At 47.2% G+C, this 22049-nt stretch overlaps 3 protein-coding genes across 4 annotated transcripts in view; all 3 read right to left on the reverse strand.

Annotated features, from left to right (window-relative positions):
• Positions 1 to 22049, reverse strand: part of LOC133214031 (potassium voltage-gated channel subfamily C member 1-like) — a 310932-nt gene that overhangs the window by 226428 nt on the left and 62455 nt on the right. The gene's annotated exons all lie outside the window — the stretch shown is intronic.
• On the reverse strand, positions 3776 to 10956 carry LOC133214026 (adrenodoxin-like). The gene is made up of 4 exons (XM_061356679.1): positions 10712 to 10956; positions 5789 to 5913; positions 4889 to 5018; positions 3776 to 4633 (listed from the first exon to the last, which is right to left on the reverse strand). Exons 1-4 carry the CDS (start codon positions 10888 to 10890, stop codon positions 4513 to 4515), a joined length of 555 nt encoding a protein of 184 aa, XP_061212663.1. The 5' UTR covers positions 10891 to 10956; the 3' UTR covers positions 3776 to 4512.
• Positions 16935 to 22049, reverse strand: part of MSN (moesin) — a 42229-nt gene continuing 37114 nt past the window's right edge. For both annotated transcript variants that reach the window (XM_061356680.1, XM_061356681.1), the window contains 3 exons: positions 21774 to 21866; positions 21133 to 21366; positions 16935 to 20166 (listed from right to left, as the gene is read on the reverse strand). In XM_061356680.1, the coding sequence (XP_061212664.1) occupies positions 20002 to 20166; positions 21133 to 21366; positions 21774 to 21866 (492 nt within the window). In that variant the 3' untranslated portion in view covers positions 16935 to 20001. The remainder of the gene's footprint in view (positions 20167 to 21132; positions 21367 to 21773; positions 21867 to 22049) is intronic.

Genomic DNA, 22049 nt, shown 5'->3' on the forward strand with positions numbered 1-22049 from the left:
CAAAGCAGTGCTCAGAAGTGCCACAGTCATAATGGGACTTGCTGAGAGGGTTGCGATGCTGCCAGCTGAGCTGTACACAGAAGCTGAGAGCATCACGTTAGCTTGACAGGCATTAAGAAAACGTTGGGAAAAGTCTCAGAGGTTAAAAGGTTCAGGCTATTTCATTTGAAAGTTATGTGAGAGTTTTCTAAGTGGTTTCTCTCGGAGAGTTGCTCCTTTTACTCAATTAACAGTGAACGGGTGAAGGACCAGAGAAATAACGTGAATCCTAACGGCTGAAAGGTCGCCTTTGTGGAGTAAGTGCCCCTGCAAGTGGCAGAGTGTCTGCAGATAGCTACATCTAGAGTTGCTTGACACCTGCCATGGCTCAGTCCTTGCCCAGAGGGGGAAGCCAGCTCTGTAAAATGATCTAGTAGCTATCGGATGCTGCCGCTCATCTGTCAAGTGCCTGTGGCCAAATGCTGGGAGAGGGGAGAGAGGGGGAAGCCCAGAGCCCACTGTTCCGAGGTGTATAGTTTGATTAACCCCATGCAGGGTGTTTAACTGTCCGATTCGGCACTCTCCGTCCCAACTCACCTCGGTGGCCCTTGTATGATGAAAGGTGTATATAGTTGTAATACAACACCCCCCCACCGTAATTCCCCTCACACATGAACACTGACGTGGCATTCACTGTCTTTGTTTCCCAGAGCTGCAGTTGTAACTATTTCAATAAAAGACACACGTGTTTGTTTGTCATCGTGCTGCAGCGATTGCCTCTTGTTCCCTTGCTCGCTCTTCCCTCTCTGCTGTGCTTGAGCGGTGGCATTTGCAAAACACCAAATGTGCTGTTGAAACACGTGCTTCGGAGCCTACATCTGAGAGGCTGGCCATGCCGAGCCTTCTGTCAGCCCAGGCATCACTCTTACTTGCGTCTTTTTGGGCAGGTGGGACGGCATTGACTGTTAGACAAGTGCCTGCTCTTGGCAAAGAGATGATTCTGTGTTCTAAGCCTGCTAATGGATTGTAAACTGACTCAGGAGCTGGGCTGGTCTCAGCTCAAACAAAGAAGACCTGGACCAAATGCAGAGGAAGAGCTCGCGATTTGCGTCACCTGGAAGAATTATGAGCAAGTGAAAGAGATCAGTTTATAGAAAGTCTGGGAGAGGCGGGGCAAAAGACACATTTTTTCCTCTCCTCATCCTCGGCTGCCTAATAAGGGCGCATTTCCCTGGGCAGCTGCTCTAACCCAGCTCTCTACTAATACACTTGCTTCATTTAAAGCAAAAGAAAACCCTCCAAAATCCATCAGGGAAGGTAGCACAAACCACTGCTCCCATTGGAGCACGTGATGCGCAGCAGAGGCAGGGTGCTACACAAGACAGGGAGACTTGGCCTCTGCAAGGGCATGGAGACCTCACTTACCTGCTGCCTCTAGGCCTGAGTTGGAATTCTGCATCACTCCTTTTCCATGAGCCCAGGCAATGATGCTCGCCACATTTTGGCACCCAATCCTACACCCACCACATCAGCAGATACATTCCACACTTTCTTCCAGGCCATCAAAAGTCATATAGCAAATTAGCAATAGATTTCCTAGGGATTAGGCTGGGAAACCTGTGAGCTGTGCCACCATACAGTAAGTGAGGAACGGGTGAGTGTCTTAATGTAAAATCCCACCTCCAAATGCCTCTAATCCTGGCCACAGCCCCCTGGGACTGTACCATAAAGACAAAAAGGTCATGGAGCTCCTGGCTTCTGCTGAACAATCAATCATGCCAAACTGCTGCTTTTAGCCCCAGGAAACTCAAGGCCACAAGTATAAATTTTAGTATAAATAATAGTATAAAAAGTATAAATAGTATAATAATAGTATACTAATATTATAATAGTATAAAAAGTATAATTACCCCACCAAAACAATCTGACTTAATTCTGGCAAGAGCACCCTGCTTTGTTGTCAGCTTCTGGCAGGAGACACCCATCAGTGTCACCAGGCCACCTGGGGCTGTGATTCACCCCACACTCCCACAGCAGTGTGTAGATGTACTGTCAGTGCTCCCATCAGTGCAGGTGTCTCGTGTGATGCTACCACTTAAATCCCTTTCTCAAAACTCCAAGTGGGATGTGTCCCTCCCTGCGATGCAGCAGTGTGTTTGGAAGTCACCAAGCAGTCTTATAAATGTCCCACAGCACCCAGTTTGCTCATAATAAGAAATACCAAGTACAGACAGTTGGCTTTCTGCCCCAGAAAGGCCAAATTTGCCCTTAATATACAGCCTTCAGACACAAATAGGTTTCCGTTCCCTCTCTGCCCTTTTTCAGGTCAAAAGTAGCAATTTAGATCAAGTTGGCTCTCAAATACTGAATGTCCTACTCAATGCCCTGCTGGATAGTCACTCAGGAAGACATGTCGTGAGGTTGCCATCCGGGAAGCGAGGAGCCTTCGTGACCTGTTCCCAGTATAGATCAAGGCCAGACAAGTCCAGTTCATTTGTCTTGAAGAGACAATGACTCATTCAGTTCAGCCTCTTCTCATTTCTGCTTGGCATGTGTGATTTGTTCCCTGATGCTGCAGGCTGATGGAAAGCACGATGGAAGTGCCCAGGGCAGCTGTAGTTTATTTCCACTGTCTCAGTCCTATTTCTGTCATCCCAATGGAGTCAGGAAAGTCGGTCTCCCAAGACATACTCTACCCCATCGTTTGCAGGTACAGACTCCCTCCTGCTACCCCATGGCACCTTTGAAGGGCAGGTAACCTTGCCAAAGAGTAGTGTGGGCTCTTTTGGCTACCTCCATATCCAGACAGCTCGCCCTGGAAACTTCTTCCTCAAAGCTCATCCACACTCTGAAGAGGAACGTAACACTCAGCTCTTTCAAGCAGGCAGCTTGCCATCCCACCAGCATGCAAAACGTATAGATGAGGCCCACAGTGATATGGTTTAGTGATGGATCCTGGGATAAAAGCAAGGTTTGGTGACCCTAAAGATCTTTTCCTACCTAGCTGATCCGATGATTCCATGTGGCAATACACCCGTGTGTAGAGAACTGACATCTTTCAGCAGCATCCAGTGCCCAGCTTCAAACTCACACACAGGAGGGGGCTGAGGAGCAGCACTGCAAAGCTCCATGTTACCTCTGCTTTGCACGAGTGGCAGCATCAGGGACAGAGGCAAAGTGGCCCTGAAGGTGGCTTTCTTTTAATCTATTTTCATTCTCTTTGCTTTATTATAATAAACCTGGGGCAAGATGAAGGAGAGGAGGTTTGGGAGAGACAGGCACACGTTGGGGGAGGTTTCCGAGGGCTACCTTGTTGGTTTGGCCTTGCCCTAGCTTACAACAAGTGGCAATCAAGAGCTTCTAGGGGAAGGAAAGGAGGAAGGAAGGGAGGGAGGGAGGCTCAGCATCCCTCCCCTCTGCTTGTCTTGTGCGCAAGCGGGCGCTCCGAGAGCTCCACCTCGTGTCGCCTCCAGTCACCACTTGCTGCTGTCGCCTAAACAACTGGGAGCTGGGAGATGATGTTCTTTTCCATGTGGATCCCAGGCTGTAGTAACCCAACGGGTAAAGGGAGAAAACGAACTCCGGGACTTAAAGGAGGCCCCAAACAAAACCATTAATGCACTTGTACTAATCCTGACCTTAAAAAGGTCCCTTGCAGGTCGCTTTGCACCATGATGCTTAAACTTGGAGGTTTTGGCTTTTATTCCAAATCTAAGAAGGACTTGTACATCTGAAACCTTCCTCTCTCCCTTTTACAACATTTATAAGGCAAGTTTGACATATTCAGTCAAACATTAGGGAAAAATCCAGTCTATTTAACTGGGGCAACAGGATATTATACTTAAATTTCCATCAAACTCACACTACTGCAGCCAGGCTCATGTTACCAGAGAAGTGCATCTCATGGGTCTGAAAGTCCAATTTTATTTGATGTATGTGGTAGTACAGCAATGGGAAAACACAATATTAGGAGAAAGTAGCAGATCATGGCACATAATTCATTTAACATCTCGAATTCATTGAAAGTGGCTCTCTCTTACAGGAAATGTATTCAATGGTTATCAATATGTTCTTGCTAACAAAGTTCCTTTTGCCTGTATCAAGCCAATCAGTGCACTGTCCTGTATTTGGAACCTCTTCTTAAGCTTCCCAAATTGGGAAGATTCTGCTCTACAGTTAAAGAGCCAAGCCTTGCAAAATTCCCAGCAGTTACTTAGAATAGCAGAATTCCTTAAATTTCCAAGGAGAGGGTGAGTCACATACAGCACAGATGTTCACTGTCACCCTCCCAGGGAAAACATAGAGCCATTGTGCTTTAGTCCAGTTGTATCCAGCAGAACACTTAAAACATGTACCAAAGGCCCTAGAATTAAGCTTTGTTTAAAGGAGAGATTTGCCAAATGGGCATTTACACTGAATCAGACCTCTACGGCCTACTGCAAGCCAGCCACACAAAGCAATAGGGTTAGTCAAAAGCAAAGCACCCTGCCACACCTAAAATGAGGATGGGAGTTGTGCAGGAGTCGTTTCCAGTTACTGTTTGCTTTGCTTTCCAACCTCCAGCTGCCTCCTCATGTCTGATACATCCATGGGGACCCGCACCGTCAGTCCATCCATCGACTTCTTAACGCACACCTGGCAGCCAAGCCGAGATCTGGGAAGAAAACATGGAGTGAGGCTCATCTGTTCCCACAGGAAAAGAAGGAATTCCCCACCCTCATTGGGATGTCTGGACCAGGCTGGGTTTTCACTCAAGTTCCTGTTAAAGGTCTTATGCCCCAAGAGGAAGCAGTTCTAGAGGCACAACACTAATATAGAGTTAAGTCCTGACCCTTTGGAAAGAAGTGCCAGGTGCTGGGAATCTGCCTCAGAGGCTTGGGAATATACTGTGATCAACAGGGAGGCTTACGTCTCTGTGAGCCCATACGCCAAGTCCAGCATGTCCAGCTCTTCATCTGAGATGGCATCCAGCTTTTGGAAGGTGTCCTTCTCAAAGATGAGGTGGCAAGTGGAGCAGGCTAATGTCCCTTCACATGCACCTGGTGGAGAAACGGGGGAATGACAGCAAATCAGTACAAAACTAGCTGAAGAGAGATGATCTTCAGAAACAGGGTGGGAAAAGGTCCTTTAACAGGTCTGGAGCATGCAGAAAAGGCAATCCTTGGATGGATGCAGATTTCAGCCTGCTTTTCCTCTGTGAGGATCACAATCAGTTTTCACATCTATAGGCTGAGAAAGTTGGGGCTGTTCAGCCTGGAGACCTCATAGCAGCCTTCCAGTATCTGAAGGGGGGCTACAGGGGTGCTGGGGAGGGACTCTTCATTAGGGACTGTAGTGACAGGACAAGGGGTAATGGGTTAAAACTTAAACAGGGGAAGTTTAGATTGGATATAAGGAAGAAGTTCTTTACTGTGAGGGTGGTGAGGCACTGGAATGGGTTGTCCAGGGAGGTTGTGAATGCTCCATCCCTGGCAGTGTTCAAGGCCAGGTTGGACAGAGCCTTGGGTGACATGGTTTAGTGTGAGGTGTCCCTGCCCATGGCAGGGGGTTGGAACTGGATGATCTTAACGTCCTTTCCAACCCTATTCTATGACCCTATGAATCGGCCAAAGGCATTGACACTGCTGGAATCCCAGTTATGACAGTGTGGAAATCACACCACCAGCCCATTGAGCAGCTGCTAGGAGATAAGCTTGCTTCACTGTCTCACCAGAACACAGTGATGTGTACAGCTGCACTGCTCCCAGGTACCCACTGGTCATGGCAGACACATCAATCCTAGGAGCACACCCACTTGTGCAACACTTACCAAATCCATCAATGGCCAGGTTTTGATTGACCACCACTTCCAGCAAACTCTGCCCTTCTTTGGCTGTGGCTGTGAGTCGCTCTCCATCCCGGTTTATAAAATGCACTGTCACCTGGTCGGAAGAGCTACAAGACAAGTTTGCAAGAATCAGAGGAGCCCGCTGTTTGCTGTATGCCCACTGCTGAGGTCTGCTGGCTGAGCACTGGAGACACGGTTCTTGGAAGGAAATGTGCATACAAGCACTTCCTAGGAGGCTTACACTGTGCATCTCAGAACAGAGTCAGACTATCAGTTCTCAAAGGCAGGCAACCCTGAGCTGAACCAAAACATTCCCCACGTTATGAAACATCCCTCAGAATAAATGTTGAGCTGTGCATTACCAAGTGCAGATGGCCTGCACCCAATGCCTCTGCTTGGGCTGGCTGGTGGAGGGAGCGTTTGTAGGCAAGCAAAGCATTTGAACATCCTGGGCCTGGGATGGTAATACAGGGTGGAGTGAAGTAATAACGAGAAAAGTGCTCAGGATCAGATACTAATTATGCAGCAAGGGCTGTTTTGATCCACATTTTATCCCCAAGAGGATTACCTGATAGACTGTAGCTTTTCTGCTGTTTGCTCTTTCATGAAGCACCTGCTCCTTGCCTGAACTCAATCACAGGGCGCCTTGTTGCAATGAGACATGCTCAGCTCCAGCTTACACAGTGACTGTGCTGAGTAACCTCCTCTGATCTGCTGTGATCCTTGCTCAGGAGAAACTGCTAGTTACTCTGACAGCCTGCAAGATTACACCTTGTAAAGAGTCAAGAGCAAGGTCGCCAGCATTCCTGAGTGCTGACTTGTAGATACACGAGCGACAAGAAGAGGGAAACAGCACCCACTTCACCCCCTGCAAACCAGGCTTTCCCCACTAGTGTGCAGAAGGCTGCCACCCTGACCAGGGCTGTCAGGGATCTCTCACCAAGACTACGTTCTGAGACAATCTCTCCTATCTGCCAGGGGGAGCACTTAAGCAAAGAGTGTTTTTTCTTAGCGCACATACCCATATGGTCACTTGGAAGCTGGAGGTCCCATCTCCTGCCCTGAAACAGGCCAGCACCCTGGAGGCAGTGGGTGCTTTGCCCAGTGCCTGTCAATGTGGCACTTCCCAAGTGCCCATCATCTCAAAGCACAGGATATCGTCCAGTGGTAGAAGCCGGGTCCACCCCCTCCTGTCACACAACACTCTCCCCATCTCTGGAAGCACCCACCTCTATCTCCCACTGCTTTGATAAACTCCCAAGCACCAGCAATACCAGTGCTGCCCCGTGGCCTTGCTGCTGCCATTTCTGGCGTAGGAAGAAAGAACCACAGCCTTGAAGAGAGAGTGAATTTCACAGTGAGATTTGGCTGTGCTCACAATCCCCTAGTTTTATCTCACTCACACAAGACTGAGTGAAGCAGCATCCAACTTCTTCCAACAAAAGAGCTGTTTGGTATAAACCTTGGTAACACTTCTGGCAGCTGGGCCCAGAGAAACAAACAGCAAGTGTCAGAGCTCTGAGGATTTCTAATAGTGTCTCCTGATATATACACTGCATACAGGCTATCACAGCCCCAGAGTCACACATTGCAGCAAACCTACCAGCTGAGAAAACACCTGCACTCCTCAGAGCCAGGTGTCCTCTTGGAAAGTCACGGACTGGGAGGAGGAACTGGTTAAATGGGAATTGCCCCTGCGACAGCAACATCAGCAGCTGGAAGGACTTACTGTGTCTGCTCTGCGGCAGATGAAAATGAAGCATCTGGAAATCTCTGCTGATTTCCTTTTAACATCAGGCACAGAAATATGTGAGGATCAAGTTTAAACAATTTCCTTTGCCCTTTCAAGAGGCAGAGATGGAGTACAGGGGGTGTATAGGATACAGGAAAGAATTCCTGTAAAATTGCAATGGAAAAGGGGGAAAAAATCCCGCTCTTTCCAGTTTGCAGGTCTTGTTCATTCAGCTTCACATAAATCACAATCACCATCTAGATCTAATCCCATTTACCTGCTGACAAATCATTGCTGTACGCCTCAAAACAATTAAGGATGCTGTTTCTTAAAACGTGGTCACATAGACATCAGCAGCAAGTCTTCAGGTGCAGCAAATCCCAACCAATTCCATCTTTTTTGGAACTCCAATCCCCACAGTCCATTAAAGCTTGGAAGCGGAGAAGAGAGATGAAACAGCATTTTGCACCTTCTCTGCTCCTTTGGTTTCGGTCTCGACTCAGGCAGCAGGAGCAGAACGCAGGGGCCGCTGTACCTTCATCTGCAGAGCCCGGCTTCCTGTTTTTCAGAAAGCTCCAACAGAAAACAATGCCTGGGCCATCAGTCCACACCAGGGTCCCCCTGGGTAGGAAAACAGCTGTGAAGTTTGCACCAGGACCATGCTGCAGAGGGGGAGTTTCCCACGTGCGGAGTGGAAAGGTCACACTGCAGTCATAGGAGCCCCTTTTCTCCCAAAGCAAACAGCCAAAGAACATCTTTAGGACATTTCAGTCTCCTTCACAGAGGCACCCCCAGCAATATCACCGTAAACAAGTAGTTTAAAGACTTGTTCTCAAATGTCAAGCAAAAAGAAACCCCAACCCCGTCTATATTTTGATGGATTAGACCCACATAGTTCATTTTATGGCAAATAAGCAGGTTTCCTGGCAATGCTGGCTTTACAGTTATGGGTGGAATAATTTGTTACACAAAAGTCATAGGGGGGTTGTGGAGTCTCCCACATTGGAGATATTCAAGGCCCGCCTGGACAAGTTCCTGTGTGATGTACTCTAGGTTATCCTGCTCTTGCAGGGGGATTGGACGAGATGATCTCTTGAGGTCCCTTCCAACCCTTGGGATTCTGTGATTCACTTAAAGCTGTAACTCACTACATTAAGAGGATAACGCAAGCTGGCTGCCTGCAAGCAGAAAGTGCTGGATCCAGCAATCGCCAGTGCTACACACAAGCTTCATCTCTTGTTGTCTTTTGAGCCCACATCAGTCCCAGGAGAACCCCATAGCAGTCTCCTGCAAATGCAGGAATTCAGATCCCTGCAGTTCCTCCTGGACACAGCCCTGCTTGAACTGTTGCTGTCAGCTAAATGAGCCCTGAGACAGCTGAGCTGCAGGCAGGGGCAGCACGCAGGTCACCCAGTCAGGTACAAGGAAGTACAGATGCTCTTGTCACAGACCCCCTGCATGATGCTGGACAACCCTGGTACAACAGCTCATCCCTGCTCTCGAGAAGGTGATGACAACCACAGAAAGCACCTGTAAGCAGCTTCCCTCTCTTTGCTGGCTGTAGAGGAAATGTAAGCTGGTTGTCTGTGTTCTTAGTATAGATGCCTCTGTTGGGGGCATAACCCCAGCCTGATTACTCCCTGTGTTCACCCTTCAGTTCAGTCATCCCCTACAGCACCACTTGTGTGCTGGTTTAGTTGTCTTCATACCCCACAAATCAGTCCCAGGCTTAAGCCTCCTCTGGAGGCCACCGGCTTTGGGTACCCAACACTTCAGGAGGGCCTGGAAAGAAAAGCTGTAGCCTTTACTTTCTATTTACTTTTGCATTTGCTTGCCATTGGTTTTGAAGCTATGAAAAAAATTAATTTCACATTTTATTAAGAAAGCAACCCAAAATTGCATCGTTATTTTGCGGCATTTAGACTGCCCTGTTCTACGATGACGTTACTGCCAGAGGACACACGTCAGAGCTTTGGAAAGATCTCACAGCTGTGACAAGCTCAGCACTACAAGTTCAGCATCTGCCAGTTGATTATTCCATTAAAAATAACTAAATCCCAAGCTTTCTGTGCCACAGGGAAGCGGTGAAGGGGTTCCAAGAAGGTGGTTCCTTTCCCTTTTGGTGTTTTCCCCTAAAAGCGAGGGATTTGTATTTCCAAGGCCATACAAAACAACGAGATGCCTACAAGTGCGGCCAGAGATAACTTCAGAAGGAACAAACCAATTGGAAAGAAAACCCACTGATAACGAGTCTTCATAAATCCCATCAAGCAGGGCTATCAGCGTAACTTTCCTCTAAGGTCAGATAGCAGAATGGTTTACGTTGCATGGCTCTTTTCCTCAATGCCGAGCAGATTACAGTCTGACCCACACCGCACCAATCTAGGAGGTGTACAGATTCCTTTTATGTGCTCAGAGAAATGCAATCTCCTTCCAAATTATCCCTAAGGAACAGAGAGGAAACACTGGCAGTAGATCCTGCTGTAGGAATACAGATGAGCACTCTGTGCCAGGCAGCCTCTCATCAGCCCTGTACTTCCAACACGGGGGGACAGCTGCTCCTGCATCATTAAGCCTTCCTTATTGGGGAATGCCCAGCCTACCTAGACTCCTTTCCCTCCAGGACTGCTTCCCAAGGGACTCTGTCACCCAGTCCCCTAAACAGGCCAAAGCCTGTTCTTTCAGATGACCAGCTGGGATTCCTCCACCCTAGCATGTAGAGGCATTCCTAAAAAGCTTCTGACCAATTTCCACCGCAGAGTTTAACTCCCAGAATTTGCAATTCCCAAGACAACCAACCCAGTGGCCATCCCAGCTTCCATAGGGTAGGAATATATCAGGCTTCTGACCCAGCTGCCCCGCACACCTTGCACACCATCTCAGTCCCTCAAAGGCTGCTTAATAGACTCTTGTGCCACGTTGGCATCTTCACGCTCTGGATCCAGGTCACTAGCTGTGGCCACTCACAGCTCCAGAGGCAGGGAAAAGCACCTCTCATAGACCAATTCCCTGCACCACCTTCCTCCCATCAGCATCTTCATCCACCACCTCCTGCAGGGCTTCTTTCACATGGCCCTCTCCCTCCTTTCGTGGAGCAAGGCAGAGGTAAGCACATATCCCTTCTGGAAAGGCGCTTCCAGATGCAGTGAGCCAGGGTTCAGCGTTTTACTCACCTCGAATCCCCAGGGGCATCCTGGAGCTTCTGCATGGAGCTGAAGCCTCTTTCCGAGCCCTGCTTAGGCGGTGTGCGGTGCTGCTCAGTCACCCCACAGAGATGAATAAAGCGAATCTTGCTCACATTCAGTCCACTCAGCAAGGGCCGCATGAGCACTGAGATACCTGGAGCTATCATGCCACCGGGAGTCCTGCTCCACGGCTCCTAGGCTGTTGTTTGTTACAAGGCCAGCTAGATTAAGAGTTATAAGTACACTGGGAAGGGAGGGGAGAGAAAGAAAGGGGGGGAAAACAGCTAGGACAGCCTCCTTGGGGGTGGAGGGAGGGAGGAGAGAGGGGAAGGAGGAAGGAAGGATGGACATCAGGACCGTGCTTGGACCTTGCAGCAGCCCAGCCCATCAGGGCATGGGAATTGGGTGAATCACGGTAACAAAAGCATCATCCCCACAGAGCAGTCCCCATGCAACACTCTCCTTGCTTGGCCTTACAGGCTTCCCTTTTAGGGACTAGACCTAAATCTAACATCAGGAAGCAGTGGTCAGTGCAATGTCTAATCATACAAGGGGTTGAAAGCCAAAGGCTGGAAGAGGAGACAGGCAGGAGGAATGATGACTGATGCCTCAGGAATAGAGGGAGATGCCAGTACTACAGCAACAGGGTTGAGAGTGAGACTTATGGATTCTGCTCATGACATAGATGCTGTTCATCCACATTGTTGCCTTCCCCAACACTGCAGGCTCCCAGCTGTAAAACATGAGTGTTCACTTCCCTTGCAGGATGGTGGTGAGAAGCAGCCACACTTTGCTCATTTGCTCAATTCTCTGCTGAAAGGTGCCATAAAGGCACAGGTACATCTCGTTTCACACTCGTGCTCCATGCTAGTGAGACTTCTGCAGAACACTCACCAGTGTATTCCCAGAAACACTGTCCCTAGCTTAGCCTACCCTCCTCACCACAGTAATTCAGGTTGCCCTGAGGACCAAAATACAACAGCAGAGAGTTTCAGTTCCTGGGTTTTGTAGAGTCTGAAAACAACTCTCATCTCAGGAGCCCGAATACCCTCATACCAATATAACAGCTCACCATTTATTAGGACATTTGCTTTAACCAAGTTAATGCAATAATGTATTAGTAGCTGGTTAAGTAATAAACTTTGAAACTTGACTCTCAAAATCAATCCATAAAGGGGAGAGAAACTACAGCATAAGAATAAAAACTGGCTGGAAAATGTTCCCCTACACACACACACACACACAGAGGGGATTTATATTGTATAAAATAGGAAAATTTTGGCTTTTCACCCCAAAATGAAAATTTTCCACCCAAAGCCTTCAGGTTGGAAAGGGATGCCAAAGCTTTCTGAGAAAAGCATCAAAGGCATTAAGGAGTGCAAGTGTTTTCCATAAGCAGGGAAGAGAATCCTATTCTTCAGTCCAATAAAGTCTGAAAGGCAAGCATCCAAGCATTCCAACACATAACTGAGATAGCTTCGATGGAGAGAAACTCATAGGCAATGCATAAAGATTTAAAAAAGGAAAAAGAAAACTCTTAGGGGGAAATCCAGTTCCTAAAGCCACCCGTCTGCTTCCCTCTGTTCACTTTGCTCCCGATAAAGCAGCACAGACAAGTATTTTATATTGACTCACTCCTATTTTCCAAGTGCAGGCTGGGCATTACTGCTCCCATGAGAGGACACATGCAAAAGGAACATGCAGTCCCTCTGTTACAGAGGGACATGATCTGAGATAACTTGGAGTCATATCTGCAGTGCATCACTGACCAAAGTCCCCCATATTCAACAAAAGGAGCAAGGAAACACTTCCCAGCTCAATATGCAATAGGCTGGGCAACCAGCAATCACAGCCTTGCAGCATCCTCATGCCTGCCCCTGCTCATCCCACAAACATGTTTTCCTGCTGAAGGATTTGCCCCTCAGGTTTTGTTCAGGACAAGAGCTCTGTGAGCACAGGACAAACCACCAAGTATCAGTAGGATTTTAATCCAGAGTGAGTGCTACCCTCAAGTCCAAAGCCAGTGAGAGCTGCTGTCTGCTGAGGGGCACCCATGGTACGCTCCTGGGAGCAGCAGGGCAGGGGTGCAATGCTGAGTCAGGGATGCTACGCAGCAGGCATGGGTGCACATGAGACTGCCCCATTCATGCTCTACTCCAATTCCACCCTTAGACTGTAGTTAATGTAAAAATTCCTCATTTCAATCATTTGTAGGATATCCTTTGAAGCTTTCCCTTCCTACCCTTGCCATTACCACAGAGGAGAGCTGGCAGCAAGGCAAGCAGTTTGTTTTAGCTGAACACAGCTCTGCCCAGCATCCCTGCTTTGTGGCCCCTCACTCTCAGCTAAGCTTTTTCAGGTCGTTTCTCTCTCCTGCACGTTGCCCCAAATACTTCATCCTTCAAACCCAAATTCCTGGGCTGCAGCTCACCTCTGAATTTGAAACTCACCCTGTGCAGCCTCTGCAGCTGAGGCACTGCCTAGTCCTGCCTTTGCTTTTCAGGCACTACAGAGATGCAATAGGCAGCCCAGTTCCCCCAGTCAGTTCCGTAGAAGGAAAGCAAGGCTTGCCATGAGAGATGCAAGGAAAAGGGCCACAGCACATCCAAACAAACCACAAAGCATCTTATCTCTCCAGCTAACCTTGAATTGAGAGATACACGAGATATATGTGCAGCAGTTTTCACAGCAAGGACATTTGTGTGTTTGCCTGGCACTGACCTCTCTCCTTGCTGGGAACTCAGAGCACAGCAAGTGACAGGTCAATGCTACCCAATGGGAGAGGGGCCAATACAGAGGGAAGTCAGGTCCAAGAGCATCATATCCAGTCCTGCAGGGAGGAGAGAAGCAGAGAAGGGGACAACTGTCTTCTGGTGGAAGCAGAAACAACCCTGCTGGGGTAGGAAAAAGTTATGCTGAGTTCAGATAGCCTGTTTTATAGTCTTTGAAACAGGGGAGAAAGGACAGAAATAAGACTCCCTTTTCTCTCCTCTTCTCTGCTCCATCTAACAGCAAGCTTAGAAGTAAATGCAGCCTTTCCATACTAAACCAGTGCTCATTTAGCCCAGGACACAAAGCCAGACAGCTTTTCAAATAACCACCCCTCCATCCCACAAGAAACAAACTCCAAGTACACAAAAATACCCTTGCTTTGAAAAAGGCACTCAAAATGTTGGAGACCGGCACACGCGTTATGGGCAGGACAGACACAGCTGAAATGGGCCTTTAGCTCTGCTTCACAGTTTGGCAGCAGCCAGTGTTCCACCAGTGTGCCCATGGGTGCACAACCCCTGTCCCCCACGTTGCTTGCCGGCAGGTCATCCTCTGCTGCCAGCGCAGTGGCTGTGCCTACATGTGTTAGCACATGCTGGGAAGGAAGTGGTTTTCTAGCTTGCAATACATTGTCCCTGCTCTTCCGCACCACACAGAGGACAATTTGCCCCTCGCCTCTCCCCCCAGCCTAGTGAATCTCACCCCAATTGGAGGTTTATTGGACAATCACCTACAAGGTGCCATTAACTCCACCTGATTTGTGCACAAGCAGTACACAGACTGAAGTCATCACCGCACAGATCTAACAAGCTCCTCAGTGCCACTGCAGCCCTCCACAGCCAGAAGCACACTCGGATTGCTGAGATATCAGACCCAGCCCCTCTGACCACTGTTAGGTTTCAGTCTTTCCATGGGCTGGTTCAGCAAACACATAGGAACAAGACAGACTTGCATCAGTTCCTTTAGGCTGAAGACACTCTGTGCAAACAGCTCTGACCAGAAGAGCTCTTCTCTACACCGCATGGCTCCCAAGAGACCCTGGATAGAAGGTTTAAAAATGACAGTATTAGCCCACTGCCTCCTTGACAGCAGATTAAAATAATAAGTAAGATTTTATCCATTCGATACATACAGAGAGGCAGAAGTTTCTCTATGAAGGAGAAGAATCAGAAGGAGCAGGAAGCATCAGGAGGGGCAGCCTGTCCTGCAGCAGAGCAGCCATAAGAGCAGGAGAGTAAAGAAACAGGATTCACACATGAGTCAGAAACCACCCAGCCCCTATCCATGAGCAAGCTGCAGCATATGCCAAATGGGTAACAGGTGTCATCAGGCAAGCAAATTACCACCCATTTGCTCCAATACTGGAGCATTTTATCAAACCAGTGTTTGAGACTCAAGTGGTTGACCCAGGTCTTAGATACCGCCTCATGGAGGCTGGAGGATTAGGAGAGAAGACCTGTAAACATGCCTCAGTTTCTACATCTCTCAAACAAGAGGACCATTTGCCCACTCTGACCTTTCTCTACGTGTTCAGCAGCCTTCTGAGAATCACCACAGTGAAGGAGCAAGGGGCAAACTTTCCCCACTGGAAGCAAGAGGGCAGTGATGCAGCCAGAGGTGGGCTCACACTGCAACAAGGAACCAGCACAAATCCACAAGGCTTCCTGACAATAGCCACCTCTGGCAATGCAGCTGCTGCCTGGCTGGGTGAAGGCCACTGAGAAGTTACATTGCCCCAAGCCAAGGCCTTCACTTGCAGATGCTTCTCCTTCAGGCAGTCAAGGATGCTTCAAAGATGGATGGGAGCAGCACTGCTCCATGTGGGGTATAGACAGCCTTCACTGTAACCTCCCAGCTCAAGAGCAGTATATCCTACATCCCCTTGACCCTTCACTCAATCTTGATGATTAAAGATCAACCCTGGCTTTAAAAGATAATGCACAACAGCAGACAAGAGCAACCATGGGTGCTTGTAATTTTCCAACTAGCACTGCTCACCAGAAAGCTGTATTGACAACTACTCAGTAAGTGCCTTCTCAACAGGGGAAGGTACAGCCCCTTCCAGCAGTTCCCAATATCCCTTCTTGCAGTCTCCGCACTACTCTTTCCTTAACGTCTCCTCCTCATTCTTTCCTCTACTTTTCCCTATACCCACTTCATTCTGCCTGAGAAGGTCCATCTTAAATCATTATTAACTTTCAGAGACCCATAACTCGGTACTGGATGTTCACTTAGGCATTGTTCAGCCTTTAATGCTTTGCACTTCCATTTCTTCAAACAATACAGATAGACCTAACAGGAGAATCAGCAAGCCTCCTAAGTCTCCCCACATTCAAGCAAAGGAATGCCATGAAAGCCAGCCCACTCCAGCAGAAAAGTAACCTGGCTGCAAGCAGAAGCCCCAGAGACTCCAGAAACTTAAGCACGAGCTGAAAGGTATTGTCCATGGAGAAGCAAGGGCCATAAAAGCCAAAAGGACCCCAGCTGTGAAAGCAACGTTCCCAGACCAATGCAGTCTTCACTTGAAGGCTGCAGTAGCGTTGAAGCAGGTATGCAATTCCTCCGCTGGTGTTCAGGAGTTTGAAATCCTGGAAGGAACAAAACCCCACCTATGGAAGCTGGATCCATGCCATGCCTGCTGGGGACTGCAGAAGTATCCATTGGCCCACACTTTATGTTTTGTTTATAGACAAGTTGAGCTTTCTCCCCTAGCTCCAGATCTCTGAGCACTAACCTGCTCTGATGAAAACTGCCTTATTCTGCAGTGCAGCAGCCCTAAGGCAGAGGCTCTGCAAAGCCCCTCTTCACAAGCACGTAGGAAGCAGCTACAAAGAAAAATCACACAGTTCATCAGTAGAAAGGTAGCCATGCTCTGAAATCAGTGGACCCAACCCTGAGACCTCAGGAAAACAGCTAGAGATAAGATAGTCACAGTAAAGTAGCTGCAAAACAAATAGGGTTTAAATCCCTAGTACAGGCTCAGAGCAAGACAGACCCAGGAGGATGTTGGAAGCAAGCAGCATCATCGAGGCCCAGCCACGCTCTGCACACTAACCTTGCTGTGTAAGCTAATAGGCATGGAAGTGGCATGGTAGGCACTCACTGGTGGCAAGTTCCAGCAGCAGTTCCTCTTCCATTTGACCATCCATTTGCAAGTTAAACACAATATAAGTTTTTATATATATATATAAATATATAGACTGTGTGTCCACAAAGAAACGTGAATTCCAGTACTTGCTCTGGTCCGACAGCTCAGAGGGCTGGGAAGACAGGGAAAGAGGTGTTATTCAACCTGCTGCTTTTTGGGATGTATGATCTCCTTATTTGCAAGAGTGCTACAAGGCTGACCTCTCAGGAACCACATGGAAGACCTGTTCAGCCCAGAGACACAGCACTAGGCTCAAAGCATGCCTTAAGTAACCAGCCAGACACCATCTGCTGAATTTCTCTGAACTTTATTGGCACTTTAGGAAGAAAAGGGTATGGATTTTAACAACTCCTCCATACAGGAAAAAAATGCCTTAATATCAAGGTTCTGTCTGCAGATAAGCACATGGACCCACGAATTACTCCATAACCTTAAGGAACTGATGTTTTATTATAATCCAGTAAAAAGACTGGTCAAAAACATAATTTACAGCAACAAAAAAAAAAAATAAAACCCAAAAAAAAAAACAAGAAAAGAAAACAAAAACCAAGCCAGGCAAACATTTGATAAAGTACTTCCCCCATCCCCAAGAGGAGCAGTTATCCAATGGAACTGGAACATGGAGAGGAAGAAGAACAATTCACTGTATTCTAACAAATAAAAAACCGTGTCTACAAATCTCACCATAATACTGAAAGCTTCTTACATTAGTTTTCTTGCAAAATATCATTTCTTTACAATACAGTATACATTTCCAAGGGAAGGAGGACCACAACCTCCATCCCATGACTAATATTTTCTAATTGTGCATAGCTAGAAGTATTGAAATCAAATATCATTAGATACCACTGGAATATAATACTGGTTAAGAAGAAGGCAGGGCTGAAACAACTACAAAGAGTTAAGTAGACTCACTGGCACAAGCCGTTCTATTCCTATATTGGACCATTTGGAATTAGAACGATTAAAAAACCCTATAAACAGAAGTCATGCCAGCATCATAATACATGATCTCAGCAGTGTGGTGTGACCCAGAGCAAAAAAGGTTTACTGGTTTATTATTTGAACACATATTCCAGGCACCATACATCAGCTTGTTAGGAAGTTGCTAAAACGTAATAAAGGCTTTTCTCACCCCAAAATGCATCAATAGTTGCAATGGACAGAGCAGAAGTGCTGAGAACCAGCTTTAAAGCACCAAAACAGAAGTGTAAAGGTTGTCTGTTCCCCCAGTAATGAGACTCATGTCGAGCCAGTGCCCGTAACCCTTTAGTACAGAAATACACCAATCAGTTCCAACAGATTTAACTGCAATCTTTAATTTGTGACTTTCAAACTACTTTGGCCAACCAAAAGCTTACCATGTCTTGATCCCCCAAAAGCATGTTGTGTCCAGGGAGGAGAAGGGGGTTTCCTCATGACCTGCCTGGATGTTTAGAAGGCATCCAGGGCTAGGAGCACGCTAAGCTATGCTCCTAACAGAGGTTGGTCGGTTGGCATTTGTATGGATCTCCACACAGACTTGTGTTGCTCCCCAAAAATAAAATAATACAGCACTGGTAAGGTTGCTTCCAGCAGCCCAAGGAATCCTTGGGGGAATACTGCAGTTTATTAACACTATCAGGAACATTTCTTTTTGGCACAGTCCCCCTTTACCTTTCCCATAGAGCAAGGAGCTGAAAATGCTCTAGCATTCAGATGTTTTCCTTCTATCACCACTAGCAGTGATACTATACAAAGGGGGAATCCATAAAACTGAGAAAGTCACAAGATTTAGGATCATGCTAGGCAAGAAAATAAGTCACAGGCTAGCCTGACGACTTCCTATGGAGACAGGCTAACCCAAGGAGGGCAAAGCAAAGGAGGACTCCATTGCAGGTGGAATCCGTTCTTAAGAGGCCTCTTCTGAAGGTTTATATTTCCTTCTATGAAAGATCAAGGCAAAAATCCAATTCAACCCTGAGCATGCATGGCTGTTTCCTCCCCAGAAATTGCAGGAAGGATTCTGGCTAGCTACAGCATGGATAGCTGGGAAGACAGGAGGTGATGGGTAATACAGTAACTGGTACAAATGGCTCTTGGGACCAGTCTCACAACCACTTCTAAGAGACAAAGCCTTCTGTTCTCAAAGCTACAAAGGGGCAAAGCATTCTTCTGGGGATGGAAAAGCACTTGAGCCAGGGATCTGGCAGAATGCTAGTGAGGATTAAGGCAGCAATTGGACAAGTATCTCAGGATCCTCTCCCCTCAAATGCTGCTTGAAGCCAGGAAGACAGATATAGTCTTGTACATGACCCAGGTAAGACTATTTTTTGGTCCCCAGCTGCTGATCAATTTTCATGATTGCATCTAGTTTAAACTAAAGACATCTGAGATACACTAGATGTATACACAGTCATAAGGCACCAATGACTATGTGTTAAGAAGGCCTCTTATGGAAAAACCTGAAATCCTATTCACACGACTAGAAATATCCTGGTTCAGAAAGGGAAAATACAGCTACAAAAACTTTTAGTCTTGAGTCCTTTTTTACCTACCCCTTTAGGTTTCCACTGGCAAACCCAAAAAAGAAGGCAGTGGTTTTTAGTTATCTCTGCCTCACTGGTTACATTCAAGTCAGACAAATGACAGTGAACAAAGCCATTTACCAGAGACAAAACTTCTGGAAAGCAGGGAATTCGAGGCTCCAAACCACACTGCATCAGTGGAAATATTCCAAAGGCTTCTGTATGATTAGAAATTCAAAGTTCCATCATTAAACAATAAAGGCAACACCAGCAGGAACGCCACAGAATCTGTTTGGTCTGCTTATGTTTGAAGGACAAAAGCTTTGGTCTTTTAGAAAGTCCATATTTTATCTCTAACCCTTCTTCCTAAGCTCCAGCCTCCCCTTCTCAACTACATGATTCAGACCCTGTTATCATCAGAAATTCAGACCCTGGCTACTAAGCTTAATACTGAAGCTTGCACAAGTTAGTAGGAAGGCACAGTGTCAAACTTAGCACTTTACTGTACATAATTCAGTGAAAGCATCTGCTGACCTCCTCACCCAGTGGGAGAGGACAGCAACACAGCCACTTCAGTAAGGAATGCAAAACTACACGCAGTGAGACTTTACCCAAAGCCAAGCAATTTCAGATTTGCCCCAGTACATGTTTGCTTCGACAAGCCACCCCAGGAAGATGTGAATACTATTCTTTCTTCTGTTGCTTAACTCCAGCATTTGCCCAAAACTTGATAAATAAGACCATGGTCACTCTTCTGTAGTGGTTCCAGCGTAGCACGATTAGGAGTGAATGACGGGAGAGGACGGGAAAGAGAGGAGAAGAGAGTGCAGGGCAGCAGGTGCAGGGAGAGTTTACATGGACTCAAATTCATCGATGCGCTGCTTGGTGTTGCCCTGCCGAATCTGACGGAGGGTCTTGTACTTGTCTCGGCCTAGACGCATGTTCTCAGCGTGGATCATGTCATTGGCTGTCTTCTTGGTTTCATCCCGAGCATTTGCCAGCTCTGAGGAAAGAGCCTTCAGAGAAGGGGAAGCAGAGAGCAATGGGTTAGAACATGCCAGAGACACAGGGCTGGACAAGGGGGTTTCTTACTGATCCTCCAAAAGGTTCAGTATCTATGGAAACAGTTAAGCCTGAATGTTTACAGTTCCAGGCAACCTGCTCCAGCTGACCCCACTTGAGTGAGGAACTGAGACTAGATGATCTTAAGAGGTCCCTTCCAACCCTGTGATTATATGGAGCTGTTAATATTTCTCCCTGACATTTGAAGTGCCATCAGGCAGTCTATCACCCATGTACTTCAAAAAGTGAAATGGAGGGACCCCTAAAGACAACAAGAGCATCTTGCAGGATGCAAGCAGTTACAAGGCTTCTATCACAAAAACAGCTTGACGCAGAAGATAAAGTGCACCTCTGTCACTCTGCTGTGCATAACTATCACAGCATGATGCAGAACAAGCAAAGCCTGATGCAAATCAGGCAACTAGCAGGTAGTGTAACAAAGAGCTTGGAAAGAGTCAACACCAGAACACTAGAGTTCCATATGGGAAAGTGGCACAGCACTGATCTCTCCATCCTGAGCCCTAGTGAGCTGCTTTCAGGGTTTTGCAATGCAACCCAGATAGACAAGACAGTTACAGACAGCTGCTTGATAGGAACTGGACCAAGTTCTCCAATTCATTGCATCCAGGGTTATGAACAGCTGTCAGATGGCTGGCAAGACTCATGCAAGCACACTACATCCAACAGATGCTGCTTTTTGGCACTGCTTGAAAATGCTTCCCTACTCGCAGTGAAATGGAAGTCAAGGAGACAAGCTCTGCCTCTTTGCTCAGTGGTTAAGCAGCTATCTGACAAAATCATGACCACCTCTTTACCCCCTTCCTTTATTCTTTTAACGACAGTAAATACCAGCTGCAATTATTGGTAACACAACTAGAAGCAGCCCCCAGACACACACCCTCTTTCCTGTGACTCCTTACCTTCAAGTGTTTCTGGACCCGTTCGTTCTTCTCCGCTTCAGTGGTGCGTTGTTCCTCACTGCGGTCCTTGATGGTGGCCTCTGACCGCAGCTCAGCACTGGCTTCTGCCGCGTTCTCATCCTGCTCATCATCATGCTCATTCTCAGAGTGCATGGGTTCAGTGACGTGAGGGGTGCTCATGGCAGTCTTCAACTCTTCTTTGGTCTTTTCTAGGTCCTCCTGCACCATCTGTGCCTGCAGCAGGACATGTCACTGAGTTAGCCAATATAATCCTGAGTGCATGTGTCTTCTCACAGAAGCACTACTCGGTGCTTATTACAGGAAACCTTGCCACTGAGGCACTATGTTCCAAAGCTACTCAGCCACAATCATTTGCAAAGCTTGCTGCTAACATTTCTGAGTTTTGAAGAATGCTTCTAATTCATTGAAAATGGGCTATAGGGCTGATTAGTCAAAATACTGCTACATGGAGTCAGAATAGCAGTCATTCCACCAAGAAAAGTAAAGCTGGGTATTTACAAGGGCCTCAAGCTTGCAGACGTTCACACTAGTGTGTTTTCTAGTGCAGTAGTTTGGGTCACAACACAGAATGAAGAGCAACTCCATAAAAAGTACTGCTGTTTGCCCGGATTCTATTTTACCTTCTGTTGCCACTCTTGGGCCTCGCTCTCTTTCTTCTGCCTGGCCAGCTCCAGCTGTGTGATCCTAGCTGTGAGTTCTGCCATCTCAGCAGCCTGCAAAAGAAAGGCTTTCAGTGGGGACAAAACCAAAGTACTTTCTAGATGAAACATTCACTCAAAGTCCTGAATAAAACCAGTATCTCCACCATCTTTTCAGTAAGAAAATGTTTCTGTAAACTTCAGTCCAACCGGTATCTCCATGACGCAAGGGAAAACGAAAACCCAAGAAAAGCAATT

This window comes from Neopsephotus bourkii, unplaced genomic scaffold (assembly GCF_033783945.1).
Source record: "Neopsephotus bourkii isolate Nb327-2 ecotype Australia unplaced genomic scaffold, CSIRO-AGI_Nbou_v1 NB_867, whole genome shotgun sequence".
In the NCBI taxonomy this organism is placed as follows: domain Eukaryota; kingdom Metazoa; phylum Chordata; class Aves; order Psittaciformes; family Psittacidae; genus Neopsephotus; species Neopsephotus bourkii.

What these genes read in the sequence shown, in the direction of transcription:
- LOC133214026 (XM_061356679.1), bottom strand. Translation starts at nt 10,890, where the DNA reads ATGATAGCTCCAGGTATCTCAGTGCTCATGCGGCCCTTGCTGAGTGGA. An exon ending in CCTGGCCATTGATGGATTTG is followed by an intron (nt 5,019 to 5,788) that starts GTAAGTGTTGCA and finishes TTTCTCCACCAG; the next exon opens with GTGCATGTGAAGGGACATTA. An exon ending in GCGTATGGGCTCACAGAGAC is followed by an intron (nt 4,634 to 4,888) that starts GTAAGCCTCCCT and finishes TTTTCTTCCCAG; the next exon opens with ATCTCGGCTTGGCTGCCAGG.